The sequence below is a fragment of the Vicia villosa genome, unplaced genomic scaffold (assembly GCF_029867415.1).
Source record: "Vicia villosa cultivar HV-30 ecotype Madison, WI unplaced genomic scaffold, Vvil1.0 ctg.002705F_1_1, whole genome shotgun sequence".
Taxonomy (NCBI): domain Eukaryota; kingdom Viridiplantae; phylum Streptophyta; class Magnoliopsida; order Fabales; family Fabaceae; genus Vicia; species Vicia villosa.
This window is the reverse complement of record NW_026706008.1, coordinates 150,209-173,001: the sequence shown is the minus strand read 5'-3', so window position 1 is coordinate 173,001 and position 22,793 is coordinate 150,209. Positions and strand designations below refer to the sequence as shown.

The following is a 22,793-nucleotide window of genomic DNA, read 5'->3' as shown; positions in this document are numbered from 1 at the left end:
CTTAAAAAAAAAGTAAGTTGTAGGAAGAGAGATGAAGGAAGAAGAGAGAGAGAAAAAAAATAGAAAAGAAAAAAAAATTGTCATTATTTTGTGAAACTATTGTCCCTTACTCCCATTCACTTTCCCATACCATCCTTCAACGGTCCCACCATAAAAGCTCTCTCAAACCACCCACCAAACACACGTTTAACCCTTCATCACTCATTCCCAAAACACTCATTTATCCTTTCCTTCTCTCACACCTTGATTAATCCGGTCAATTAGCTGCACCCAATTATCATACCGCCACATCGTCAAGTCTTTCCAGTCCAATTTTCAATTTATCACAAATCTTAAGGACAAGGTTTTATTTGGACGGGATAGTAATGATAGAGAATGAATAATAAATTATGGATTTATATATATTAAAATTTATTTAGTAGTTTTATTTGGGTGGTTATTTAGTTGGACTCATATTAGTATTTGGGTTTTGGACTTTTATATTTATGATCCATTATTAGTGCTATATAATGTAGTCTCATAGAGACATTAGGTATCAATGAAAAGAAATAAAGTTTATTTTTAATAGATTAGTTTTATCTTTCTCTTAGTTTTATAGCTTTTCTTTAATTTGTTAGGGTTTAGAATTAGCTTCCTAACAGTCAGCCCAGAAGATTATCAATATCCCTCTTTCGTCTAGACGTGTGGAGGACAAAATGATATGGCATCTAGAGAAGGATGGTGAGTATTCGGTTCGGTCGGTGTATCATGCTATTATGAATTCTAAAGCTAGTAAAAAACCTAGCCCCTCGAGGATGCCTTGTAACAAGCTGTGAAGAAGAACTGGCACGCCCCGATCATCACAAGAATAGGCAATTTTCTGTGGAGGATAGCGAAAAATATTCTTCCAACAAGAGACAATCTTTCCAGAAAAGGCATCAGCCTGGACTCTTCCTGCCCTTTGTGCCATGTTGAGAAAGAAATTGTAAGTCATATTTTTATGCAATGCGTCTTTGTGAAACAAATTCTCTTCTCTTCTTCTTTGAGCTACCATGTTCCATCTGACTGTGATATTAAGGACTGGTTGTTGAACACTCTATCTTGTGGAGATATTTTCAGTATCCTGATGTTGTGCACCATGCTGCATAAAACTTGGTTGGCACGAAATAATGCGGTTTTCAATCAGAAATCTCAAGACCCGGTTGGAGTGGCGGATGATGCGTTATTTGGAGTGGTTGAGTACAATAGGTGGAACTCGAAGGAAGACTCAGGTGGGGGTGAACCTACTGTGGCTAGAAATTGGCCCAATGATGTCCACACTGTTCAGGTTGATGCGGGGGTGAGTCCTAATGGAACCATAGCCTTCGGGGGTTTAATTCGGGATCATGAGCGGAAGATTATTATTGTTGCGAGTAAGAAAGAGTATATGATGGTGGAACCACTTGTTGCTGAGTTGCCTGCAATTCGTTGGTGTCTTGGTGTTGCTATGGAGATGAAGCTTGACAGGATTCTCCTGCAATCTAATGCTCTTGAAGTTGTAGACTGCATTAATGGTTGTCAGCATATTGCCGCGTTTGAGCATATTGCTGAAGACTGTAGACTGGGTTTGAATTCTTTTAAGTTTGCTGTTGTGATGTTTATTCCTCGAAACATAAATGTTGATGCTCATAACTTAGTAGGGATAGGGAAGAGGATAGGTTCTAGGGCTTGCCTTGGTTCCTATCCTATAGAGATTCCTGTTGTATCAAACTCTCTTTCGATTTCTCCTGTTAATTGAAATTTGGTTTTCCCGTAAAAAAAAAAAAGATAAGGATGATTTATCATTTGCATCTTAACATCATTTGCATCTTTTGCTATTAAATTTTGGATCTTTTAGTTTTCGAGTAGTGCTTAAGTCTTTGATTTAATCTTACTAGATGATGATTTTAGCTTAAGCAATGTGTCCATGATAATTAATTTTGGTCAAATTAGTTTCAAACTGACGCATAATAAATGTCTTAAGTGAGACTGCAAAGCATCTTTCACTCCCACCACTTAAACTTCAATGCAGCATGCTTGCTGAGAATGCTATAAAAGCAACGTTAAAGATTAATAAGTCTATTGTGCATCACTAAAACATCTTTAGTCAGACTTTTCTTGGTTGGAGCTCTGCATGTACACATTACAATCAGAATATGTACATGTAATATCTGGATGTCTAAGGCTTCATCCTTACTATATTATTTTGTTTATCAACCAGATTTGTGATAGAAACCAGGTGTTTTATTAAGAACATAAAGTGAAGAATGGCTGATAAACTAAAATTTATTCGAAATGATAAATATCATGCATTCATCTCATGATCATGAATTTAGCATCCCTTAATTTGTTAAGAGTTTTTGCTTACGTTTTTTGGTTGTTGCTATAATTAACTGAAGAACATTGTTCAAATTAGACAAAAAGATGGTACAAGGGAAAGAACAAAATTACTTTCTCATTTTTTTATTGCTTTTGGAACCTTGGTGATAATATTTGAAAGTTGGAACATTTTTTCAAGACTTGATTGCTTTTGCAACCTTTGTGAAAATATTTGAAAGTTGATTTTTTATTTTAAAAGTTCAAGAAGAATTACTTCTGTTTCAAGTAAACGAAGAGTCTTCCAGAATACTTAATGCATGATGATAATACCTTATTCTTGAAAGAAGCAGATGGGGTAATGATGCAAAGTCATGTCTTTGAATAAAAATGGGTTAAATGAGAAATCCAATTTTCAATCTAATTTTAAAAGTACTAAGAAATATGAAATGATATTCAGGGTGAAAGTACAAGGGTCTGAAATTGACATCATGAATGTGGCATGTGATCAAAAAGGTTGTATTTAAACTAACCAAAAAAATGCTTTAATATAAACATAATAATGATTCAAACAGAACCATCAACACCAGGAGAACATAGGCATTAGGCACTGAATGAATAATTATTGTTTAATCTAAACATATAATGTTTCAAAGGTACCATTCAATCTTTTCCAAAATAATACACAGGTGAATAAGATACTGAATGAGTATCATAGTGATGTTGGGTTTTCTATAGCCAACTTTATTCTGCTAATTAAATCATCAACTGGCATGGTTCCAAGCTCCCCACCAAACCTAGATCTAACAGTAACGGTTTGTGTTTCAATTTCCTTTGCCCCAACCACAGCCATTAATGGAATTTTCTGCTTTTCTGCATTTCTTATGAGCTTTGGAAGACGCTCTCCATGACAAACCTCAGCTCGGATGCCATATTTTTTCAGTTTGTCAGTCACATCCTTGCAGTACTCAAGCTATTTGGAAATGCACAAATAATTTCCGTTAATTCACTGCCCATTATACAAAACAAATCAGCAAACAAATCTAGTAGTCGAAAGTTACCTGAACATCACTAACAGGTAAAATTCGAGCCTGTATTGGAGAAAGCCATAATGGGAAATCACCAGCATAATGTTCTATAAGAACACCAAAAAATCTTTCCAAGGATCCAAGCACTGCTCTATGGATCATTATAGGTCTCTTTTTTTCAGAGTTTGAATCAACATATGTGACGTCAAAACGTTGAGGTAAATTAAAATCAACCTGTTTAAGTTGAAAAAAGAATTAAGTCAAGCAAATAGTGAAATAGTTCCAACTTCCAAGCAAATTGCTTCACTCAAAATTAAGTAAACGATATACAAGTATATACAAGCAATAACAGCATAGCTATAAACCCTGAAAATAGTAAGAGATTTAAGACAAAGCTTATTATAGTTAATGGCCAATTTTCCTTAAAGCTTAAGCTATTAGTTGGAGGGACATATATAGTTTTATATCTAATTCCCCTTCATGACTCAGAAGATCCTTTGGGCTTGAAGCATGAAGATGCATAAAGGCTCATTCTACTTTGTTTTGAAATGAAGCTCTTGATCACATTTGGCTAGACAGCTAACTGTGATAACTGGCTTAGGTTTTTTGAGTTAAAAAATATTGAAAAATCAAAATCTCTCACCCAAAACAGCTTTATCTCATATGGGTTAAGCAAGCTGTTTTCGATAAATCCAAACAGGACATAATATGTTATATGCACTTATTATAAGCATTTTCAAACAAGATCAGATCAGATCCCATTAAATCAAACGCTATCAGGTAGAGGGCAAATGATTGCTTTAATATTTCAAAGAATTCTTAAGTTAGGAATTGCCTGTATGGTTGAACACTGCCACTTTCTCCCAAGAGCATCCTCAATCTTGACATCTATCTTTGGCCCATAAAAGGCACCTCCCCCATCATCAATTTGATAGCTCCAACCTTTATCATCCAAAGCATCTTTTAAAGCAGAGGTAGCTTTTTCCCAAATATCATCATCTCCAACAGATTTTTCAGGCCTTGTAGATAAATTTATTTCATATTTATCAAAACCGAATTGCGACAACGTTTCTTCAGTAAGATCCAAGACACCCCTGATCTCATCTTTAATTTGGTCGTCTAAACAAAATATGTGTGCATCATCCTGTACAAAAGAAATTCAAGTCAAACAAGAACCAATATATCAGCATGCAGCTTTAAAAATGAATTGAAAACTAAATGCAGAAACTTTGAGACGGCAATGCAATATTACACATTAAGTTATCACATGCCATAGATTTAGGAATAAAATAAGTAATGGGATCAACACTCATCGGCTCCAAGACAGTCATGCGTATGCAACCTTACCAGAATTGGCAAGCTCACTATGTATTATGTAAGAGTCGTGCAAAACATACAGAATTAACTTCAAGATAACGGAATCAACATTTTCATTGAAATATTTATAGTTCACAAGATAATGAACCAAGTATAACAGCAAACCTGTGTGAAACCTCTAACGCGGAAAAGACCATGTAAACTTCCAGACAGCTCATATCTATAAACAGTCCCCAATTCTGCTACCCTAATAGGAAAGTCTCGATATGAATGAGGCTTCCTTTTGTATACCAAAATATGATAAGGACAATTCATTGGTCGAAGTTGATAAAGCTCATCTTCAATGCTCATCTGATCATACATATTTTCCTTGTAGAAGTCCAAATGACCGCTGATCTTCCAAAGATCAGCTTTGGCCACATGTGGTGTATATAATAGATCATAACCACGTTCTATGTGAATTTTTTTCCAAAAATCTTCAATTATGTGTCTCACAATAGCACCCTTTGGGTGCCAGAAAACTAAACCCCCACCAGCATTCTCCTGCAGAAATTTAATAGAAGTCCGATACATTAAATGCAAGATGTTATTCATGAATCAACATGTTATGTACCCACAAAATTGGGAATTAAAAAGAAATGCTAACTCATCTGACTTATAAATACAGTCAAAATAGAAAGCACAATCAACTTGCAGGGCAATTATACAAATCAAGAAATACAGCATCGCAGCACATTGATTTGTACCTGTATAGAAAACAAATCAAGATCTTGCCCTAGACGCCTATGATCCCGACGCTTAGCTTCTTCTTTGAAATGAAGATAAGCTTTCAACTGCTCTTCATTCTCCCATGCAGTGCCATATATCCTTTGCAACATTGGTTTTCTTTCATCTCCTCTCCAGTAAGCACCAGCAATAGACTCAAGTTCAACAGCATTTCTGTTGATATTTCCGGTAGATTCAACATGCGGTCCAGCACATAGGTCCCACCACTCCTCTCCTTCAAAGAAAAAGGAATATAAGGTAAGGTAAAAAACATACGAAACACCTCAGGCAATAACTATTTTTTTCAATGCAATGTGAGACCTGAAAACACTCTGAGCACATCTTTTCCTCTTCTTTGTTATTCTACTTTACACTTCCATCTTCACACATCCAATATCAGACACACTACATTGTCCATTTTCACTCTGCTGAAGCATGTTAATTAATCAAGTTAAAGATGGAAAAGAAGTTCAGTGCTCTAAATACTTAGACTTAGTGGTCCTATAGTTCAGGGACATCTGAAAGATATAACCTCTACCTCCATACTAGTTTGAAGGTGATCATGCAAACCTCTTAACATAATAACTATTACTGACTTTAAAAATATGGTAGAAACAAACTCTTGCTCTTGCCATATTAAAACAAGGATAAGAGGCAAAATGCAGAGCTGTGTGGATAAAATGAGAATCGAAGAGCTACGCTGTGGCTCAAACAACTAGTGAACTTGTGGGGATGATGATGAGATTGACTTCAGGAACTTAGGCCTACACAAACTTAGTACAAACAAAATGAGGAAGATTTTCACTTCATCAAAGAGAAACCCCTAAGTGGACTTAATTCTGCTAATTACATGTGATATGAGGGCGCACGTGATAACATAAGCATCAATTCTTGAGGGAGAATTTTAAAATATAATACCAGAATGACTGAAACTGAAATAGATGCACACAAAAACAGAGCCTAACAACCCCAAAGTTAGTAGATCCATGCAACAACATTATCTCCCTATATATACCAGAAGGTCTAATATACACAATCATGGAGCATAACAATCATGAACTTAGAGTGCACAATCACCATTTCTTTTTCGCTCTACATCCTTCACCCTCTAGCTTTTAAACTTCAACATACACAAATTAAGCAAGTGAAAATCGAAAAGAAGCAGAAGGTTACCAATATGATAAATTGTGATGGGTTCTTCTTTGATGCCTTCCAAAATCTCCATCTTGTATGGTTCGTTCAAAGCCAATATTCTTCTATGAGCTTCATCTCTTGAAACTTCTTCTCTTACAAGGGGAAAATTCTTGCTAATAATTCGATCCTACAGACACGATAAAAAAATAAATAACTGCATACTCTAAATACATAGCATAATGCAGAGTTCATGAAGCACATAAACAACCACATAACTACCAAATATAAAGGACTGATTCAGCTTACCATCTCTTTCTTGATTCTCTTCAAATCTTTATCAGTCAAAGGCTCCATATCAAAGTCATAATAAAACCCGTTTTCTATCCAAGGCCCAATTGTGACTTTTGCTTTAGGGTAAAGCTTTTGAACAGCCATTGCCATCACATGCGCACACTGCAACCCTGCAACTTATTAGTGCAAAATAAACCTATAAAATCATAAAGCAATTAGTATACATTTATGTAAACCAACAAGCCCTCTCCAATAACATACCACTTGTTAGTTACTATTATAACTACTATAAATTAACACGATTCCAACCGTCGTGATGGAGTCCAACCTAACAATATTGACTTCGGCTAGTTGAGCTAGGATTTGCATACACTTGCTATATTATTTTTATTTATTATAAAAACATCTTTTAGGATAGAATTTTCCATTTCAAATAGTAATAGAACAATCTAGATTAATCTGAACTACAGAAAGTACAGCTAAACGCAACAAAAGCTGGATTGGAAATAATACCGTGTGGCGGATTCTGAGAAGGCTACTGGAGGATTCATTAGTGGGGAGAACAATTCGGGTTTTGTCGTCGGAGTCGGAGACCGCGGCGGGTTGGGAGGGGCGTGTGGCGACGGCGAGAGTGGTGAATTTTCTGTTGAAGAGGGTTGGAGTTGGGGAGCGGAGGGAACCGAAAGCGAAGGGAATTCGGGTTTGTGATTTAAGGAAATGAGTAGAAGATGAAGTGATTGAGGAAAAAATTGTGGGAAGGGTAATGGTGAAGGAAGCCATTGACGCAAGTGTGAATGGTTCGTGGAGGAGAATGAACTGGACTCAGAAGTCCACCACCCTCATCTAAATTTGTATCCACAGCAGATATGGTTGATTTTCTGATTTTAATTTGATGCGAGTAGAAAATTAAATATTAAACAAATTGTAAATCGTTAGGATTTTTTTTTTTTCATATGGATTCGGTGGGAATTTAAATACCCTTCTTTTCATATTAAGCACGATTTTAAATGATTGTTTTACTTTATTAAAGTATTCTATTTCTATTACCATTTTTATGCAATTTAAATAGAGAATTTCTTTATCCACCCTCATGTCTTTTTGGTCACTTCTGATGAAAAATTCAAAACACCCTAAATCATCATCAAACTTCCTCTCATCAGATTTTTTGCAAAACCATGTTTGAAGTCTACATCAAAGTTACTCAAAAGCTACTCAATCTTTAGATCTATGATTCAAATCTCTTTTAGGGTGGTTAGAAATTGCAAAAATGATATAGGAGTAGGTTGGTAGTGGTATTTAGGTTGTTTAGAATCATTATAAGTTGTTTTAATGTTAGATTTTGGGGTCTGCCATGGAAGTTGCAGAAGTTGGCTTCGTAGGGATGTTTCGGAAGTTCATTTCCGAAAACACCTTCATTCCTAGTTTCGGAAATGAACTTCCGAAGTGGTCCAGAATTGATTTTTTTTCTGTTTTTCAATTGTTTCGCATTCTTATTGATTTCAATTGTTTTCAAGAATATGGCAGGCAACCCAGCACGCATCAGACAGGGTAGAGAGACCCAGACTGTGTCGGCTAAACGCGAGCGGGCGGCGCAGCTGGCGTCGACGCAGGGACGGGGTCGTGTGCGAGTACCCGTGCAGATGGACGAGGGTACTTCCTCATCCGGATCGAGGAGTCGTCTGGCTCGGGTCTCTTCTTCCCGCCAGCAGGAGGTACGAGAGAAGGAGGAGGATGAGGCAGTTAGATATCAGGAGGCTGAGGAGGTACTAGATGTTGACCCTCTGCACGGGGAAAAGGAGGAGGAGGAGGAGGGCTACTCGGGAGGGCCCAGTGACACGTCCTTGTTGATTTCCTACCACGAGCACGTCGCTCGACGTGTCTGGGCGAGAGAGGTATTTCTTATAATTTGTCCGACTTTATTATTTAACCATTTTTTATTTAGCTTTTTATTCCACATTTTCTTAACGGTCTAATTAACGGTGTTTTTTGTTGTAATAGGAGAGACAGACTTTAAAACATGTGAACCACGCCCGGAAGATTTTCGTTCTCTTTAAACCAGAAGCGCAATGGTTTAACGATGCAGTGAGAGGTTCAGGTTTGGGTGGGCTGTGCACGACGGGGTATACCACCATCATCCACGGCATGCAAGGGGCCTTTGTGGAGCGGTGGCACAGGGAGACGTCTTCTTTCCACTTACCGGTTAGGGAGATGACGATCACCTTGCACGATGTGCAGTGTCTTCTCCACTTGGCGATTAGGGGGACGTTGTTGGACCATTCCCGGATCCAGAGGGTTGAAGCCATCGAGTGGATGGAGGTCTATCTTGGTATGGAGGTAGATATGGCCGAGTATGAGTGTCAGACGACAAATGGGCCTCATATCCGGTTCTCCACTTTGAGCGCTTATTTCGAGCACCACCTGGTGGCGGCGGCCGAATCCAAGACTGCGGAGAACGCCCTATTTATGGAGTATCACCGTGCCTACGCTCTCCGGTGCTGGTTCATGTTTGTGGTAGGCGCTGCACTCTTTGTGGACAAGAGTGCAAGGTACGTTGACGTGACCTACCTCCGCTATTTCATGGACTTGACTACCGTTCACCAGTAGAACTGGGGGTCAGCTATTCTGGTATACCTATACCAGAAGCTGAATGAGACCTCCAGCTGGAGGACCAGACAGCTAGCCCGATCCTGCACACTCCTGACGGTACGTTTCATTTTAATTGTTTCACATTTATTTATAGTTCCTATTTATTTTTAATACATTATCGTGTTTGTGTTTCAGAGTTGGATCATCTCCTACTTCCCCCGCATCCACGGCTTCCGCGTTGATTCTGCGTACGAGGACGTCATGCCCAGGGCCGCCCGATATGTTCTCCAGAGAGGGAACAATGCAGTGGGACCATACCGTGGGTACCTCGACCACACGATGCACGATGACATTAGTTGGAGGCCATTCAGCGAATACACTGATGTTGTCGCCTATGACAGCATCTTGTTATATTCTGACTGGTTGGCATGCGGGACCAACACCATGGTGAGGTATCTCCTTGAGCGGTGCATGCGGCAGTTTGAATTTGTGCAGATGATACCCAGGTCACCTTTTGAGGTTGCTCCCGACACAGTCACCCTAGTGTAGCTCACTGACATATTTGCAAATTGGGAGCGTCATGTGATCCAAGAGGAGTATCGTCGCATATAGGTCACCCAGGACTGGCACGGTGTGGAGGGGTATGACAAATGGTTCTATCGGGTGTCACATCCTCTGATGACATCCGGCGCTCCTAGGCCAGCATACGAGGAGATCCTGGAGAACCAGCAGGCCGAGGATGACCATGCCATTGATCTCCTGCCGATCGGCCAGCGGATAGAGCTGCTTGGGCGGTACGCGTTGGATCGAGGTACCATTGATCAGGGCGGTCCAGAGGTAGTCGCCGTGGTGGAGAGGATCGTCGGTCATGCGGGTCATGCGGCAGCATACAGGAGGCAGAGGAGGTCCCAGGGAGAGAGGGTTAGGCATATCCAGTCGGGGTCGAGTTTATTTTTTTGGTATTCGAATTGTATATTTCGCACACTATGACTCGGTCTGTATATATTATTTGGATTTTATCTATTATATTAGTATTTTACGTTGATATGTCGTTTGTTTTGTTCAACGTTTTCGTTTTTATATATTACTCGTTGTGTATATATTTCGTACGGGACTGTTGTAGCAACCTGCCCTAAAAATTTAGCTTTTAGAGTCGCCACCTATTCTGAAGGGCGAATAGGAAACCCTACGCAGTATAGAGATCAGGGTAAGATACTATATTCAGGTCGAGGGAAGGTGTTAGGCACCCTCAACCTTTTCCTATTGGCTTTGAATCTAAGGATAAAGGTTTATGGCTAAAATTGAGGTTTATAGTAAGGAAGTGAATAGGGGAAAAATTGAGATTTTAGGGAAGGGGACTCGCCTTGTTGCCAAGTGCCTACGTATCTCCTTATGGAGAATCAGAGTCAACGTAGTTCGGGGGACGGGTTGTACGCCCTTAAGGTTTGAAATTTGATTTGAAGGTTTGAAGGCTTTGAATAGCCTGTCGTAGATAAAAATCTGTATTTGGAGTTTGAAGTTTGAAAAATGTTTTGAAGTTGTTTTAGATGTTCTGGGCGTACAACCCTGATTTGGCACAATTAACCGCGATGATCAATAGGTTTGATCACCATAGTCAAAAGATTAGGGGTTTTGTACCATTACCAATTCAAATCGATTGATTCGATTATCACTGATAACGGATTATTGTATTTTATTATTTTTGTGAATTTTATTTCGTATTGTTACCCCTCATAACCGATTGATTCGATTACAAATAATAACAAATTAACTCTGGAACGAGAGAGGATTAATCATCACAATCAATAAGATAATTGCAACCATTTAATCGAATATAATTTGACTTGTATTTTAATTAAATAGACATTTTGATTAAAATTATTGTTGACCATAGCGATTAATCGATTTAATCGGCACGAACAACAAATTGGCATTTTAATATAAATATTACATATTAATTTTTATTTATAAAAATAATTATTAATATTGAAATAATATATTAAAAGAATTAATAAAAATGAATAATTAATTAAAACTAATTTAGTTTATAAAGATTGGGATTTGATGTGGTTGTTAGTATGGTGCATGGGCATGCGTGTTGTGGTGGGTGTTCAAGATCACGGCCATTGGTCAAGATCTAAAGGTCTGCATGTATTTGATTTAGAGGGTGCATGATAAGGAGGGCACATAGAATCACGTTCTTTGTCCCAGACGTGTGGCCATAGGAGGGCCACGCGCATCATCCTTCGCACATGTGTATTATCTTTTTTTTTTATAAAAACTCAGAATTGAATCCCTCACCCCTTTTTCCCTTTTCGTTTTCTCTCTCTTCTCTTATACTCTCTAACTTCTCTCTTCCTCCCACGCAACCGAACCCAGGAAACATATGAACACCACCGCGTGCCACCACAAAACCACCGTGCGAGCCCAGTTTTCCGGTTGATATTCAACCGGAAAATTCAAACCCTCATGCGAACCAAACCCAGAATGCATGAACTACTCAACCCAGTTATGAACCCTAACCTAACCCTAATCAACCTTATGAACCCTAACCCCGATTGAAACCCAGATTCACAGATAAACGCACAGACATGCAATCGGAATGATTATTTAAGCTAAGCTTTAGCGTTTGATTACCTTAAACTCTTTGACTTCAGAAGTGTGTATGTTCTCCTCTAATCCCTTCCTCTTCTCGCAGGTACGAAGACGAAGACAAGGATTCGATTTGCTCAGAGTTCACGGCGCCCTCAAGCTCTTTCCCAGCCAAAAAAAAACCTCCCTCGTCTAATTTCTTTCTAGGCTTTTATACCATTAGGGTTTAAATCTTTTAGGAAACTTTAGATTCAATTAGGTTTCGATTCGATTATTGATTGTAATTGATATTCGTTTTAGATTAATGCAAATTTGTTTGATTTCTTTCTGTTAATATTCGATTCAATCCGATTTAGCTTTGATTATCATTAGATGTTTGTGTTTGTCGTTCGATTCATGGGCCTGGGCGTTTGATTAGGCATTAGGGTCTGGGTGTTGGCCGCGGCGGCCGCTGGAAGGGAGGTGGTAGCTAGGGTTTGGTTTGGAGAAGGGAGTGAACAGGACCCGTGTCGGTTCTGACCCGGTCCAGTGGTTCACGCGTGGCCCAGCATATCCGGCCCAATTAATCAGTATAATAAACTTAGTTACCTAATAATATACCCTTAATACAACCTAATGATAATAATAATGTTTGATAACAATAATTAACAATATTACTAATAATAATATTAATAATAATATTAATAATAGTTATCAATAATTATTAAAACCATATTCTAAATGAGGATTAGTATAAGAATAATATTCCATTGTAATTAACCACAAATTAATAGAAAATGTTAATATTTATCAGCAAACATTTACAAACATTTCTAGATGGGCTTCAATTTTGATTCGGCTCAAAGCACACCCCTTTTTTCTGAATATACCCCCCCCCTCTTTAAAGGTTAATGATTTTTAATAACAATCCAAATAATCATAAACCCAGTAAATAATGGCAGTGTAATATCCATAAGGACGATAAAAGAGAGATCCCCAGAACAAGATATATGGGCCATCAGTTGGGCCTAGTTACCTGCTAAATACACACCTAAATTTGATCAAAAGGTTTCATAAGAAGTTGGGTTTAACAATAGATATGTTAAAACCCCATGACTCTTAATCTCAATACCCTTAGATAAATTAAAAGATACGAATTGTATCGGGTAAATTTTGGGGTATGACAGTTGCCCCTATTTAATTATCTTGGATTGAATGGCGTGAGAATACGCAGGTCTCACGCTTTTCGAATCGAAGAGTTATTAAATAATGGAAGACCCCTAAATTTACCTTGTGCTCGGGTGTGTGAGGAAAGAAGTGTCCTGCTAAAGCCCGTGACTCACGTAGCGAGAACTCGCGGTCAGTTGTGTAAAAGATTGCGAATGCATATGTATCATGTGTATGCGTATGATCCTGTTGTTTGTACCATGTATATGTGTGAATGCTTATGCATGAAAATGTTGCATGTATGCAAATGAGTATGTATGTATGATCACCCATTGAATTTGCTTAACCCTTTTTGTGATGCTTGTGAATCCTAGTTCGGATTGTATTTGAGGAGATGAAGTAATGTCTTACATAAGACTACCTGAAGAGGTTTCCTGAATAGGATAGATCATTGGCAGATATGAAGGAGATTAGGCTTTAAACAAAGTTCGGGAAGAACCGTCCTAGAGAAGACTGACTGAGGAATTCCTTGCAGGAGCAAGATATGTCTTAGAAAAGACTGGATAAATAGTTGCAGAATATTACCTAAAGAAGTTGAGACATGTCTTAAACAAGACTACCTAGAAAGGCTCCTAAAAGATATGAAGTATCTTGAACAAGATTACCTAGAGAGGCTTCCAAAAAGATATGAAATGTCTTAAACAAGATTACCTAGAGAGGTTCCTATAAAGAGAACGATATGTTTTAAACAAAACTTCCTAGAAAGGTTCCTACGAAGGCCATGAAACGTTTTAAACAAAACTATCTAAAAAGATTCCTATAGAGGACATGGAACGTTTTAAACAAAACTATCTAAAAAGATTCCTATAAAGGATATGAAAGCGTTTTAAACAAAACTACCTAGAAAGGTTCCTATAAAGGTCGTGGAATGTTTTAAACAAAACTACCTAGAAAGGTTCATGAAACGTTTTAAACAAAACTACCTAGAAAGGTTTCTATAAAGGGAATGATGAGTTTTAAACAAAACTATCTAAAAAGATTCCTATAAAGGATATGAAATGTTTTAAACAAAATATCTAAAAAGATTCCTATAGAGGATATGAAACGTTTTAAACAAAACCATCTAAAAGATTCCTATAAAGGATATGAAACGTTTTAAACAAAACCATCTAAAAAGATTCCTATAAAGGATGCGAAACGTTTTAAACAAAACTATCTAAAAAGATTCCTATAAAGGATATGAAACGTTTTAAACAAAACTATCTAAAAAGATTCCTATAAAGGATATGAAACGTTTTAAACAAAACTATCTAAAAAGATTCCTATAGAGGATATGAAATGTTTTAAACAAAACCATCTAAAAAGATTCCTATAAAGGATGCGAGCGTTTTAAACGGAATTACCTAGAAAGGTTTGGGATATGTCTTAAACAAGACTGCTTGGGAAGGTTAGGATAGTTATCTTGGACAAGACTACCTGGAAAGGTAAGAAACTGTTTGATTGCTTCTGGATTGCCTTTGAAGAAAGACTTGAATGAAGTATTGGAATTGTATCTGTTAAGATTGAATCGTTGATACGATCATGTTTGCGTGGTAATTTGATGATAACATCTTTTTGAAGTGAAGTGACCTGAAAAGGTAGCGTTAGTTTTATGCAATGTCATGATGCATGTGTCATGTAATGAGATTCTCAATGAGAATTATGCATGTATGCCTATCCCACACTGCGGGATGTGAATGGTACAGGCGTGAGAAGATCAAATATGCAACAATGCTTTTTGTATGATGCCAATGTGACTTCCCGAATATTGGAAATTTTGAGAGACGTGCCCCTTAATCTGAAGGAGGGACCTTTCGAGGGAACTCGAATTTCACCGTGTCTTGCCTGATATGCATTGCCCCAGTGTTTGAATTCTTGAAAGATATGCCCCCCAGTCAATAGGATTCTGGATTGTATGCCCCTGTTCTAGGAAAACCCTCTGAACGTGGTTTCCCCATCTAAGGGTTTTTATCAGGAATGATCGTCTTTGATTAGACCAATTTAGAGGTCTCCTTGATGCTAAGTGTTGATTTGAATGTGAAGCAGATGCTTTTCAGAATGAGTCATGCGTTTAGGTCGCATCCTGACGGACAGTGACTTGCTTAGTACTCAGAATGAGATGATGTCTTCTATAAGACTACCTGAAGAGGTCCTTGGGAGGAATGGGAAATTTTCTTAAACAAGATCGCGCTTTAAACAAAGCTCAAGGGGTAGGTTTCTGCAGAGGGTCAAAAATATTCCCATAGAGGATAAAGACTATTTTAAGGAATGTGGGGTTTTAAACAAAACTTAGGAGAAACATCTTGAAGAAGATTACCCTAGAAAGGATGGTGAACTGCCTTAGATAAGGCTCCGTACTTTAAAAAAAGTTTGACAAGGTTCTTGAAAGCATAAGAGAAGTTTGAATATGTCTTAAAAGACTAACTGAAAAAAAGTTAAGAGATGTCTTACAGAAGACCACCTAGAAAAGGTTCTTGGAAAGGAATATGTCTTAGAGAAGACTGTTTGAAAGAGGCTTGAAAATAGAAAGGATAAGAAGGTGGGTCTTTTAAAAGACTGTCTGAAAAAGGCTCCTAGAAAGGGTAAAAAGCATTTGAACAGTCTTAAAGAAGACTACATGGACAGATTGAAAAATATCCTATAAAGGTTCCTGGAAAGGATGTGAGACTGGCATTGACACCATTTGATACTGAGTGACTTTTGCAACATGCCCCCAGGTGATGGACTTGCCCCACGGGCTATTCAGCGTCCTTGAGAGATTCTATGGATCTTGATCAGATTGCCCCATGTAAATGGGATAATGACGGGTTATGCCCCGTGTACACATTAGCCATCCTAGTCATGCGTAAGGGATGTTTCTTCTCTTGACGAGTTTTTAAAGCTATTTCGTCAGTCGATAGGATTTTTAGCCATTAGCCATGCCCCATGCAACTTCTCCCTGATGTTTAAACATCTGAATCCACATAGACAAGTGTACTTTGCAATGAAATTCATAAGATGCGAATGCATATGTCTGTCTTGAAAGTTTAAAAACATTTTTTTTAGTAAAACAAAGTTTTTTTTTTTTAAGAAAGTGATATCAACTCAAGAGTTATAGTAGACCTTAAGGAGTCGGGATACCTTTGATAACGATATGCTTTCGAACTAACCATGTTTCAGTTAGGACTTTTAAGGGTTGTAACGTGGCTTGGTTCACGGTTTAAAGAAACAAAAGATAGAGGCTCAAAGTTCATTTGTACCCATCCCAATCTTCGTGATGTTCTCCAGTCCTATGCTCAGTTTAACTATGCATTTAGCCTCCAAAAGAATTTGGGAATTATGACATTGACATTTATGATGGTTCAAAAACCAAAGGTTTATCTGCAAAGGCAGTCATTCTCCTTTTTTGTAATTTTTTCCTTTTGTCGAAGGTACATAGTAACCTTTTTTCGACTTTGTTATCCCTAACTTTTGCCTGAACTGTTTGTTTTAAAACTGCAGTCAGCGGGATGCCCCAATGTTGCCTAAGTCTCCTTAATAGGTTTTGACTCAGCAGGCTTTTGTATTGCTTTTTTTTTTCTTTGCGGACATTGACTGCCGGACTTAATTGATGACGGAGAACCATCAGCGATTATGTTCAAAGGAACAATTTGGAATGATTAAGTTAACTGAGCAGCTACCCTACCCCAGGTTATATATGAAGGGTTTTATTTTATATGAAGGAAAACTCCTACTTCTTTAGGCTCAAAGGGGTTGACAAGGGATTAACATCCTTATATCTCCATTATTTGGGAATTGAACAAATGCCTGTACATCGTCAACACGGTCTGTTCGTAAGCATAGTGTATGAAATTATGGTATCATTTTCGTCATTCTCCCTCAAAAGGTGTACGACTTTAACGAGAGTTGAATATCACAAAGAAATAAAACCAAGTAAAAACACAGTTTTAAATATAGTGAGAACACTAGGGATGAATCAAGACAAACGTGAGCAATGCATTAATGATTATTGTAAAGTACACAGCATATGTCATAAGACTAATGTTTAAACAAACGGAAAGAAATTGCGAATGGAAACAAAACTAATGATCTAAGAAATCCTCCTTCTAGCCACCTATGGTGTTAGACTTGTTAGGATCTTCGAACTCAACGAGCCCTTCTTCAATCAAATCTTGGATCTTGTGCTTTAATGGACCACAATCCTCTGTATCATGACCAGGACTATCTGAATGATAAGCGCACCTAGCATGATGCTTGTACCCGGGAGCGGGGTTAGCTGGAGCTGAGTATGGAGGCAGCAGAGTTATCAAGTTCTGACTGAGCAGACGTTGCAAAGCTTGAGACAGTGGCATGTACAACAGGGTGAATGATCGTTTTGGCTTGGACCTCCAGGTGCGTTGGCCACCCTGGTGCTTTTGCTGATCCCTTTGCTGTGATACTGGGGTCTGATTACCCATGATTGCTCCAACGGTGTTGGGTTCCTTCTTTTCGTCATATGACTTCTTTGGATGATAGGAACCTGAGGGTGCCCCTGGTATCTTTCCATTTTTGATTCCATCTTCAATTCTCTCACCAATGACTACCAAGTCCGAGAACCCTGAAGATATGCTTCCGACCATCTTGTCGTAGTATGGTCCTTGCAAGGTGCTCATAAATATGTCCACCAGTTCTTTTTCCATTAGGGGAGGTTGGACTCGAGAAGCCATTTCCCTCCACCTTTGGGCATACTCCTTGAATGATTCACCCTTCTTCTGTGACATATTTTGTAATTGCATCCGGTTGGGTGCCATGTCCAGGTTGTACTTGTAATGCTTTAAGAAGGTGTTGGCCAGATCATTCCAGCTTCGGACAGAAGACTTCTCTAATTGCATGTACCAGTCAATAGACGCTCCGCTTAAGCTTTCTTGAAAGAAATGTATCATTAGCTTTGGATTGTGGGCGTAGGCAGCCATTTTTCGCACATACATGCGCAAGTGATTCCTCGGACATGTGAGTTCTTTGTATTTCTCGAAGTCGGGAATCTTGAATTTGCGAGGGATAGTCAAGTCTGAGACCAAGCTCATTTCGAAGGTATCCACGTCGAAGACATCGTATCCTTCTACCACTTTTAGTCTCTCTTCTAGCGCCTTGATTTGCTCACTGTCCTTGGAGTCTTCCCCAGAGTTAGGAATAGACTGTTGTGTTTGAGGTGCTTGGTCTGTATTGTCCACCTCTTGCACTCCGTACTGTAGATCCAGGTACTCTTCATCCTTAGGGACATTGCTAGCAGGAATGCGAACTGTGCGGGTTGTCCCTTTCGTTTGTGGAGTGGGGACAAATCCTTCTTGGGAGGTCTCCTTTCTCTTGGAACTGGATAGCTCTCCTAACAGAGCGGGCTTGAGGTCTTTCCTTAGCAGGGCCAAAGCCTGGAACAAATCCTAGCAGCGGGTTTTCGTCATTAGGGATCTCATCCTGAACCAGGGTATCCCCAGACTGAACCTCTTTTGCTTTGTCTTGTTTGTCTAGGAGGGCCTTCATGAATTCTAGCATCTGAGCCATACCTCCTTTAACCTCTTCCACGCTAACCTTTAGTTGATCCACTTCCTCACGAAGGGCGGCTTGATTCTGTTCAAGTTGATCCATTGACTTCTTCTGCTAAAACCTTGTTTGATAATATGGGCGGGATGTTAGATTATCCTTCCCAATGATTCCTTGCTCTTGAGATAGAAGGGAAATCTTCTCTTAATGCCATGAAAATGATGTGCATGCCATGCATGATATGTATGATATTTTTTCTTTCCCTTTTTTTTTGAATAAAATATGATGCAAGAATGCTCATGATAAATGATGAATGAAAAAGAAATAATAAAAATAATGATCAACACATATATATACATATAGCACACAATCACATAAGTTCATAGGTTCGACGTAGCGGCTCTTGGGAGCCAACCTTTTTATAGGGGGTTCTAGAAGGTCTCATGGGGTCGTTCGTAGCCTCCGAGACTTTTTGTCTCTTCGGATTTTAGAACAACTCATTTTATCCATGAGGTTCGAATTTTTAGGGTAGGTTCCCGGAGAGATCAGCTAAGTATCCAGTCCAGCCCTCCACAAAGTCAAGCTTCGTTTCGGACCTTTCCAAATACCTAACCCACTCCGAGTGGAGTTATCAATGAGACTCGTAGGCGATTCATACTCCCCTATTGATCTCAAAGTTAACTCCCACACTTAGGGTTTTAACACAACATAATAACACAACAGTGCATATAATATAACATTCATGCAATTAAATGCAAATATATAAACATATATAATTAAATAATTTTAGGCAGAAATAAATAAAAATAAAACGAAACACAAACCATAAAAATGGAGAATTACCCAAACCCTAAAAAGTTTGCCAAAAACTTAAATAGTTCGCCAGAACCTAAACCCTGCCAAAACCTAAGACCTATAGGAGCATAGTATTCACCATTTAAGTTGTCCCCAGCAGAGTCGCCAGCTGTAGCAACCTGCCCTAAAAATTTAGCTTTTAGAGTCGCCACCTATTCTGAAGGGCGAATAGGAAACCCTACGCAGTATAGAGATCAGGGTAAGATACTATATTCAGGTCGAGGGAAGGTGTTAGGCACCCTCAACCTTTTCCTATTGGCTTTGAATCTAAGGATAAAGGTTTATGGCTAAAATTGAGGTTTATAGTAAGGAAGTGAATAGGGGAAAAATTGAGATTTTAGGGAAGGGGACTCGCCTTGTTGCCAAGTGCCTACGTATCTCCTTATGGAGAATCAGAGTCAACGTAGTTCGGGGGACGGGTTGTACGCCCTTAAGGTTTGAAATTTGATTTGAAGGTTTGAAGGCTTTGAATAGCCTGTCGTAGATAAAAATATGTATTTGGAGTTTGAAGTTTGAAAAATGTTTTGAAGTTGTTTTAGATGTTCTGGGCGTACAACCCTGATTTGGCACAATTAACCGCGATGATCAATAGGTTTGATCACCATAGTCAAAAGATTAGGGGTTTTGTACCATTACCAATTCAAATCGATTGATTCGATTATCACTGATAACGGATTATTGTATTTTATTATTTTTGTGAATTTTATTTCGTATTGTTACCCCTCATAACCGATTGATTCGATTACAAATAATAACAAATTAACTCTGGAACGAGAGAGGATTAATCATCACAATCAATAAGATAATTGCAACCATTTAATCGAATATAATTTGACTTGTATTTTAATTAAATAGACATTTTGATTAAAATTATTGTTGACCATAGCGATTAATCGATTTAATCGGCACGAACAACAAATTGGCATTTTAATATAAATATTACATATTAATTTTTATTTATAAAAATAATTATTAATATTGAAATAATATATTAAAAGAATTAATAAAAATGAATAATTAATTAAAACTAATTTAGTTTATAAAGATTGGGATTTGATGTGGTTGTTAGTATGGTGCATGGGCATGCGTGCTGTGGTGGGTGTTCAAGATCACGGCCATTGGTCAAGATCTAAAGGTCTGCATGTATTTGATTTAGAGGGTGCATGATAAGGAGGGCACATAGAATCACGTTCTTTGTCCCAGACGTGTGGCCATAGGAGGGCCACGCGCATCATCCTTCGCACATGTGTATTATCTTTTTTTTTATAAAAACTCAGAATTGAATCCCTCACCCCTTTTTCCCTTTTCGTTTTCTCTCTCTTCTCTTATACTCTCTAACTTCTCTCTTCCTCCCACGCAACCAAACCCAGGAAACATATGAACACCACCGCGTGCCACCACAAAACCACCGTGCGAGCCCAGTTTTCCGGTTGATATTCAACCGGAAAATTCAAACCCTCATGCGAACCAAACCCAGAATGCATGAACTACTCAACCCAGTTATGAACCCTAACCTAACCCTAATCAACCTTATGAACCCTAACCCCGATTGAAACCCAGATTCACAGATAAACGCACAGACATGCAATCGGAATGATTATTTAAGCTAAGCTTTAGCGTTTGATTACCTTAAACTCTTTGACTTCAGAAGTGTGTATGTTCTCTTCTAATCCCTTCCTCTTCTCGCAGGTACGAAGACGAAGACAAGGATTCGATTTGCTCAGAGTTCACGGCGCCCTCAAGCTCTTTCCCAGCCAAAAAAAACCTCCCTCGTCTAATTTCTTTCTAGGCTTTTATACCATTAGGGTTTAAATCTTTTAGGAAACTTTAGATTCAACTAGGTTTCGATTCGATTATTGATTGTAATTGATATTCGTTTTAGATTAATGCAAATTTGTTTGATTTCTTTCTGTTAATATTCGATTCAATCCGATTTAGCTTTGATTATCATTTGATGTTTGTGTTTGTCGTTCGATCCATGGGCCTGGGCGTTTGATTTGGCATTAGGGTCTGGGTGTTGGCCGCGGCGGCCGCTGGAAGGGAGGTGGTAGCTAGGGTTTGGTTTGGAGAAGGGAGTGAACAGGACCCGGGTCGGTTCTGACCCGGTCCAGTGGTTCACGCGTGGCCCAGCATATCCGGCCCAATTAATCAGTATAATAAACTTAGTTACCTAATAATATACCCTTAATACAACCTAATGATAATAATACTGTTTGATAACAATAATTAACAATATTACTAATAATAATATTAATAATAATATTAATAATAGTTATCAATAATTATTAAAATCATATTCTAAATGAGGATTAGTATAAGAATAATATTCCATTGTAATTAACCACAAATTAATAGAAAATGTTAATATTTATCAGCAAACATTTACAAACAATTCTAGATGGGCTTCAATTTTGATTCGGCTCAAAGCACGCCCCTTTTTTCTGAATATACCCCCCCTCTTTAAAGGTTAATGATTTTTAATAACAATCCAAATAATCATAAACCCAGTAAATAATGGCAGTGTAATATCCATAAGGACGATAAAAGAGAGATCCCCAGAACAAGATATATGGGCCATCAGTTGGGCCTAGTTACCTGCTAAATACACACCTAAATTTGATCAAAAGGTTTCATAAGAAGTTGGGTTTAACAATAGATATGTTAAAACCCCACGACTCTTAATCTCAATACCCTTAGATAAATTAAAAGATACGAATTGTATCGGGTAAATTTTGGGGTATGACAACTGTTAGAAATAGCATAAAAAAAAGAGACTTCTGCATAATTTGGAAATGCACTTTCGAAACCCCCCAAAATGTGAAAAAAGGTGTTTTCGGAATTGCATCTCTGAAAACACCCCCCATTTGGTGTTTTTGGAGATGCACTTCCGAAGTCTGGGAAAATTTAAAAAAAATACTTCGGAGATGCATCTCCGAAGCAGTGGTAACTTGGGGTTTTCGCTCGGGGTTACCCCCATAGGGAGGTGGACAAAGAAATTTTCTTTAAATAAGTCTAAATATTCCTTAGAAAATGGCAGGATAGCTGCAACTTGTTTCGAAGGTATTTGTATTTTCTTTTAGCAATATGCCACATATATGAAACTAAAATACCACAATGTCATAAGTTGGAAAAAATTTATCAATATGTCACTTTTTAAGTAGGGACTCGGTCAAGAGGTGGACGAAATACTGCATTTTTTTTCAATTGGGATTCGGTCGGGGTTGGCCAACC

General features: G+C 38.2%; 2 protein-coding genes across 3 annotated transcripts; one reads left to right on the top strand and one right to left on the bottom strand.

The window, feature by feature from the left end:
- The first annotated feature begins 627 nt into the window (after positions 1–627).
- LOC131639600 (uncharacterized) lies at positions 628–1,776 on the top strand. Its single transcript, XM_058910084.1, has 2 exons — positions 628–964; positions 1,099–1,776. The coding sequence occupies exons 1-2, from the start codon at positions 948–950 to the stop codon at positions 1,754–1,756; spliced, it is 675 nt and encodes a 224-aa protein (XP_058766067.1). The 5' UTR covers positions 628–947; the 3' UTR covers positions 1,757–1,776.
- A 1,159-nt stretch (positions 1,777–2,935) lies between these two features.
- Positions 2,936–7,731, bottom strand: LOC131639598 (threonine--tRNA ligase, chloroplastic/mitochondrial 2). Of its 2 annotated transcripts, none has more exons than XM_058910082.1 (8): positions 7,362–7,731; positions 6,864–7,010; positions 6,597–6,744; positions 5,405–5,658; positions 4,824–5,201; positions 4,177–4,485; positions 3,375–3,575; positions 2,936–3,286 (listed from the first exon to the last, which is right to left on the bottom strand). In XM_058910082.1, exons 1-8 carry the CDS (start codon positions 7,626–7,628, stop codon positions 3,026–3,028), a joined length of 1,965 nt encoding a protein of 654 aa, XP_058766065.1. In that variant the 5' UTR covers positions 7,629–7,731; the 3' UTR covers positions 2,936–3,025. The 2 variants fall into 2 exon arrangements, with proteins under 2 accessions (XP_058766065.1, XP_058766066.1); XM_058910083.1 differs by having other exon boundaries at positions 6,864–7,018; positions 7,362–7,500.
- Between the last annotated feature and the right edge of the window lie 15,062 nt (positions 7,732–22,793).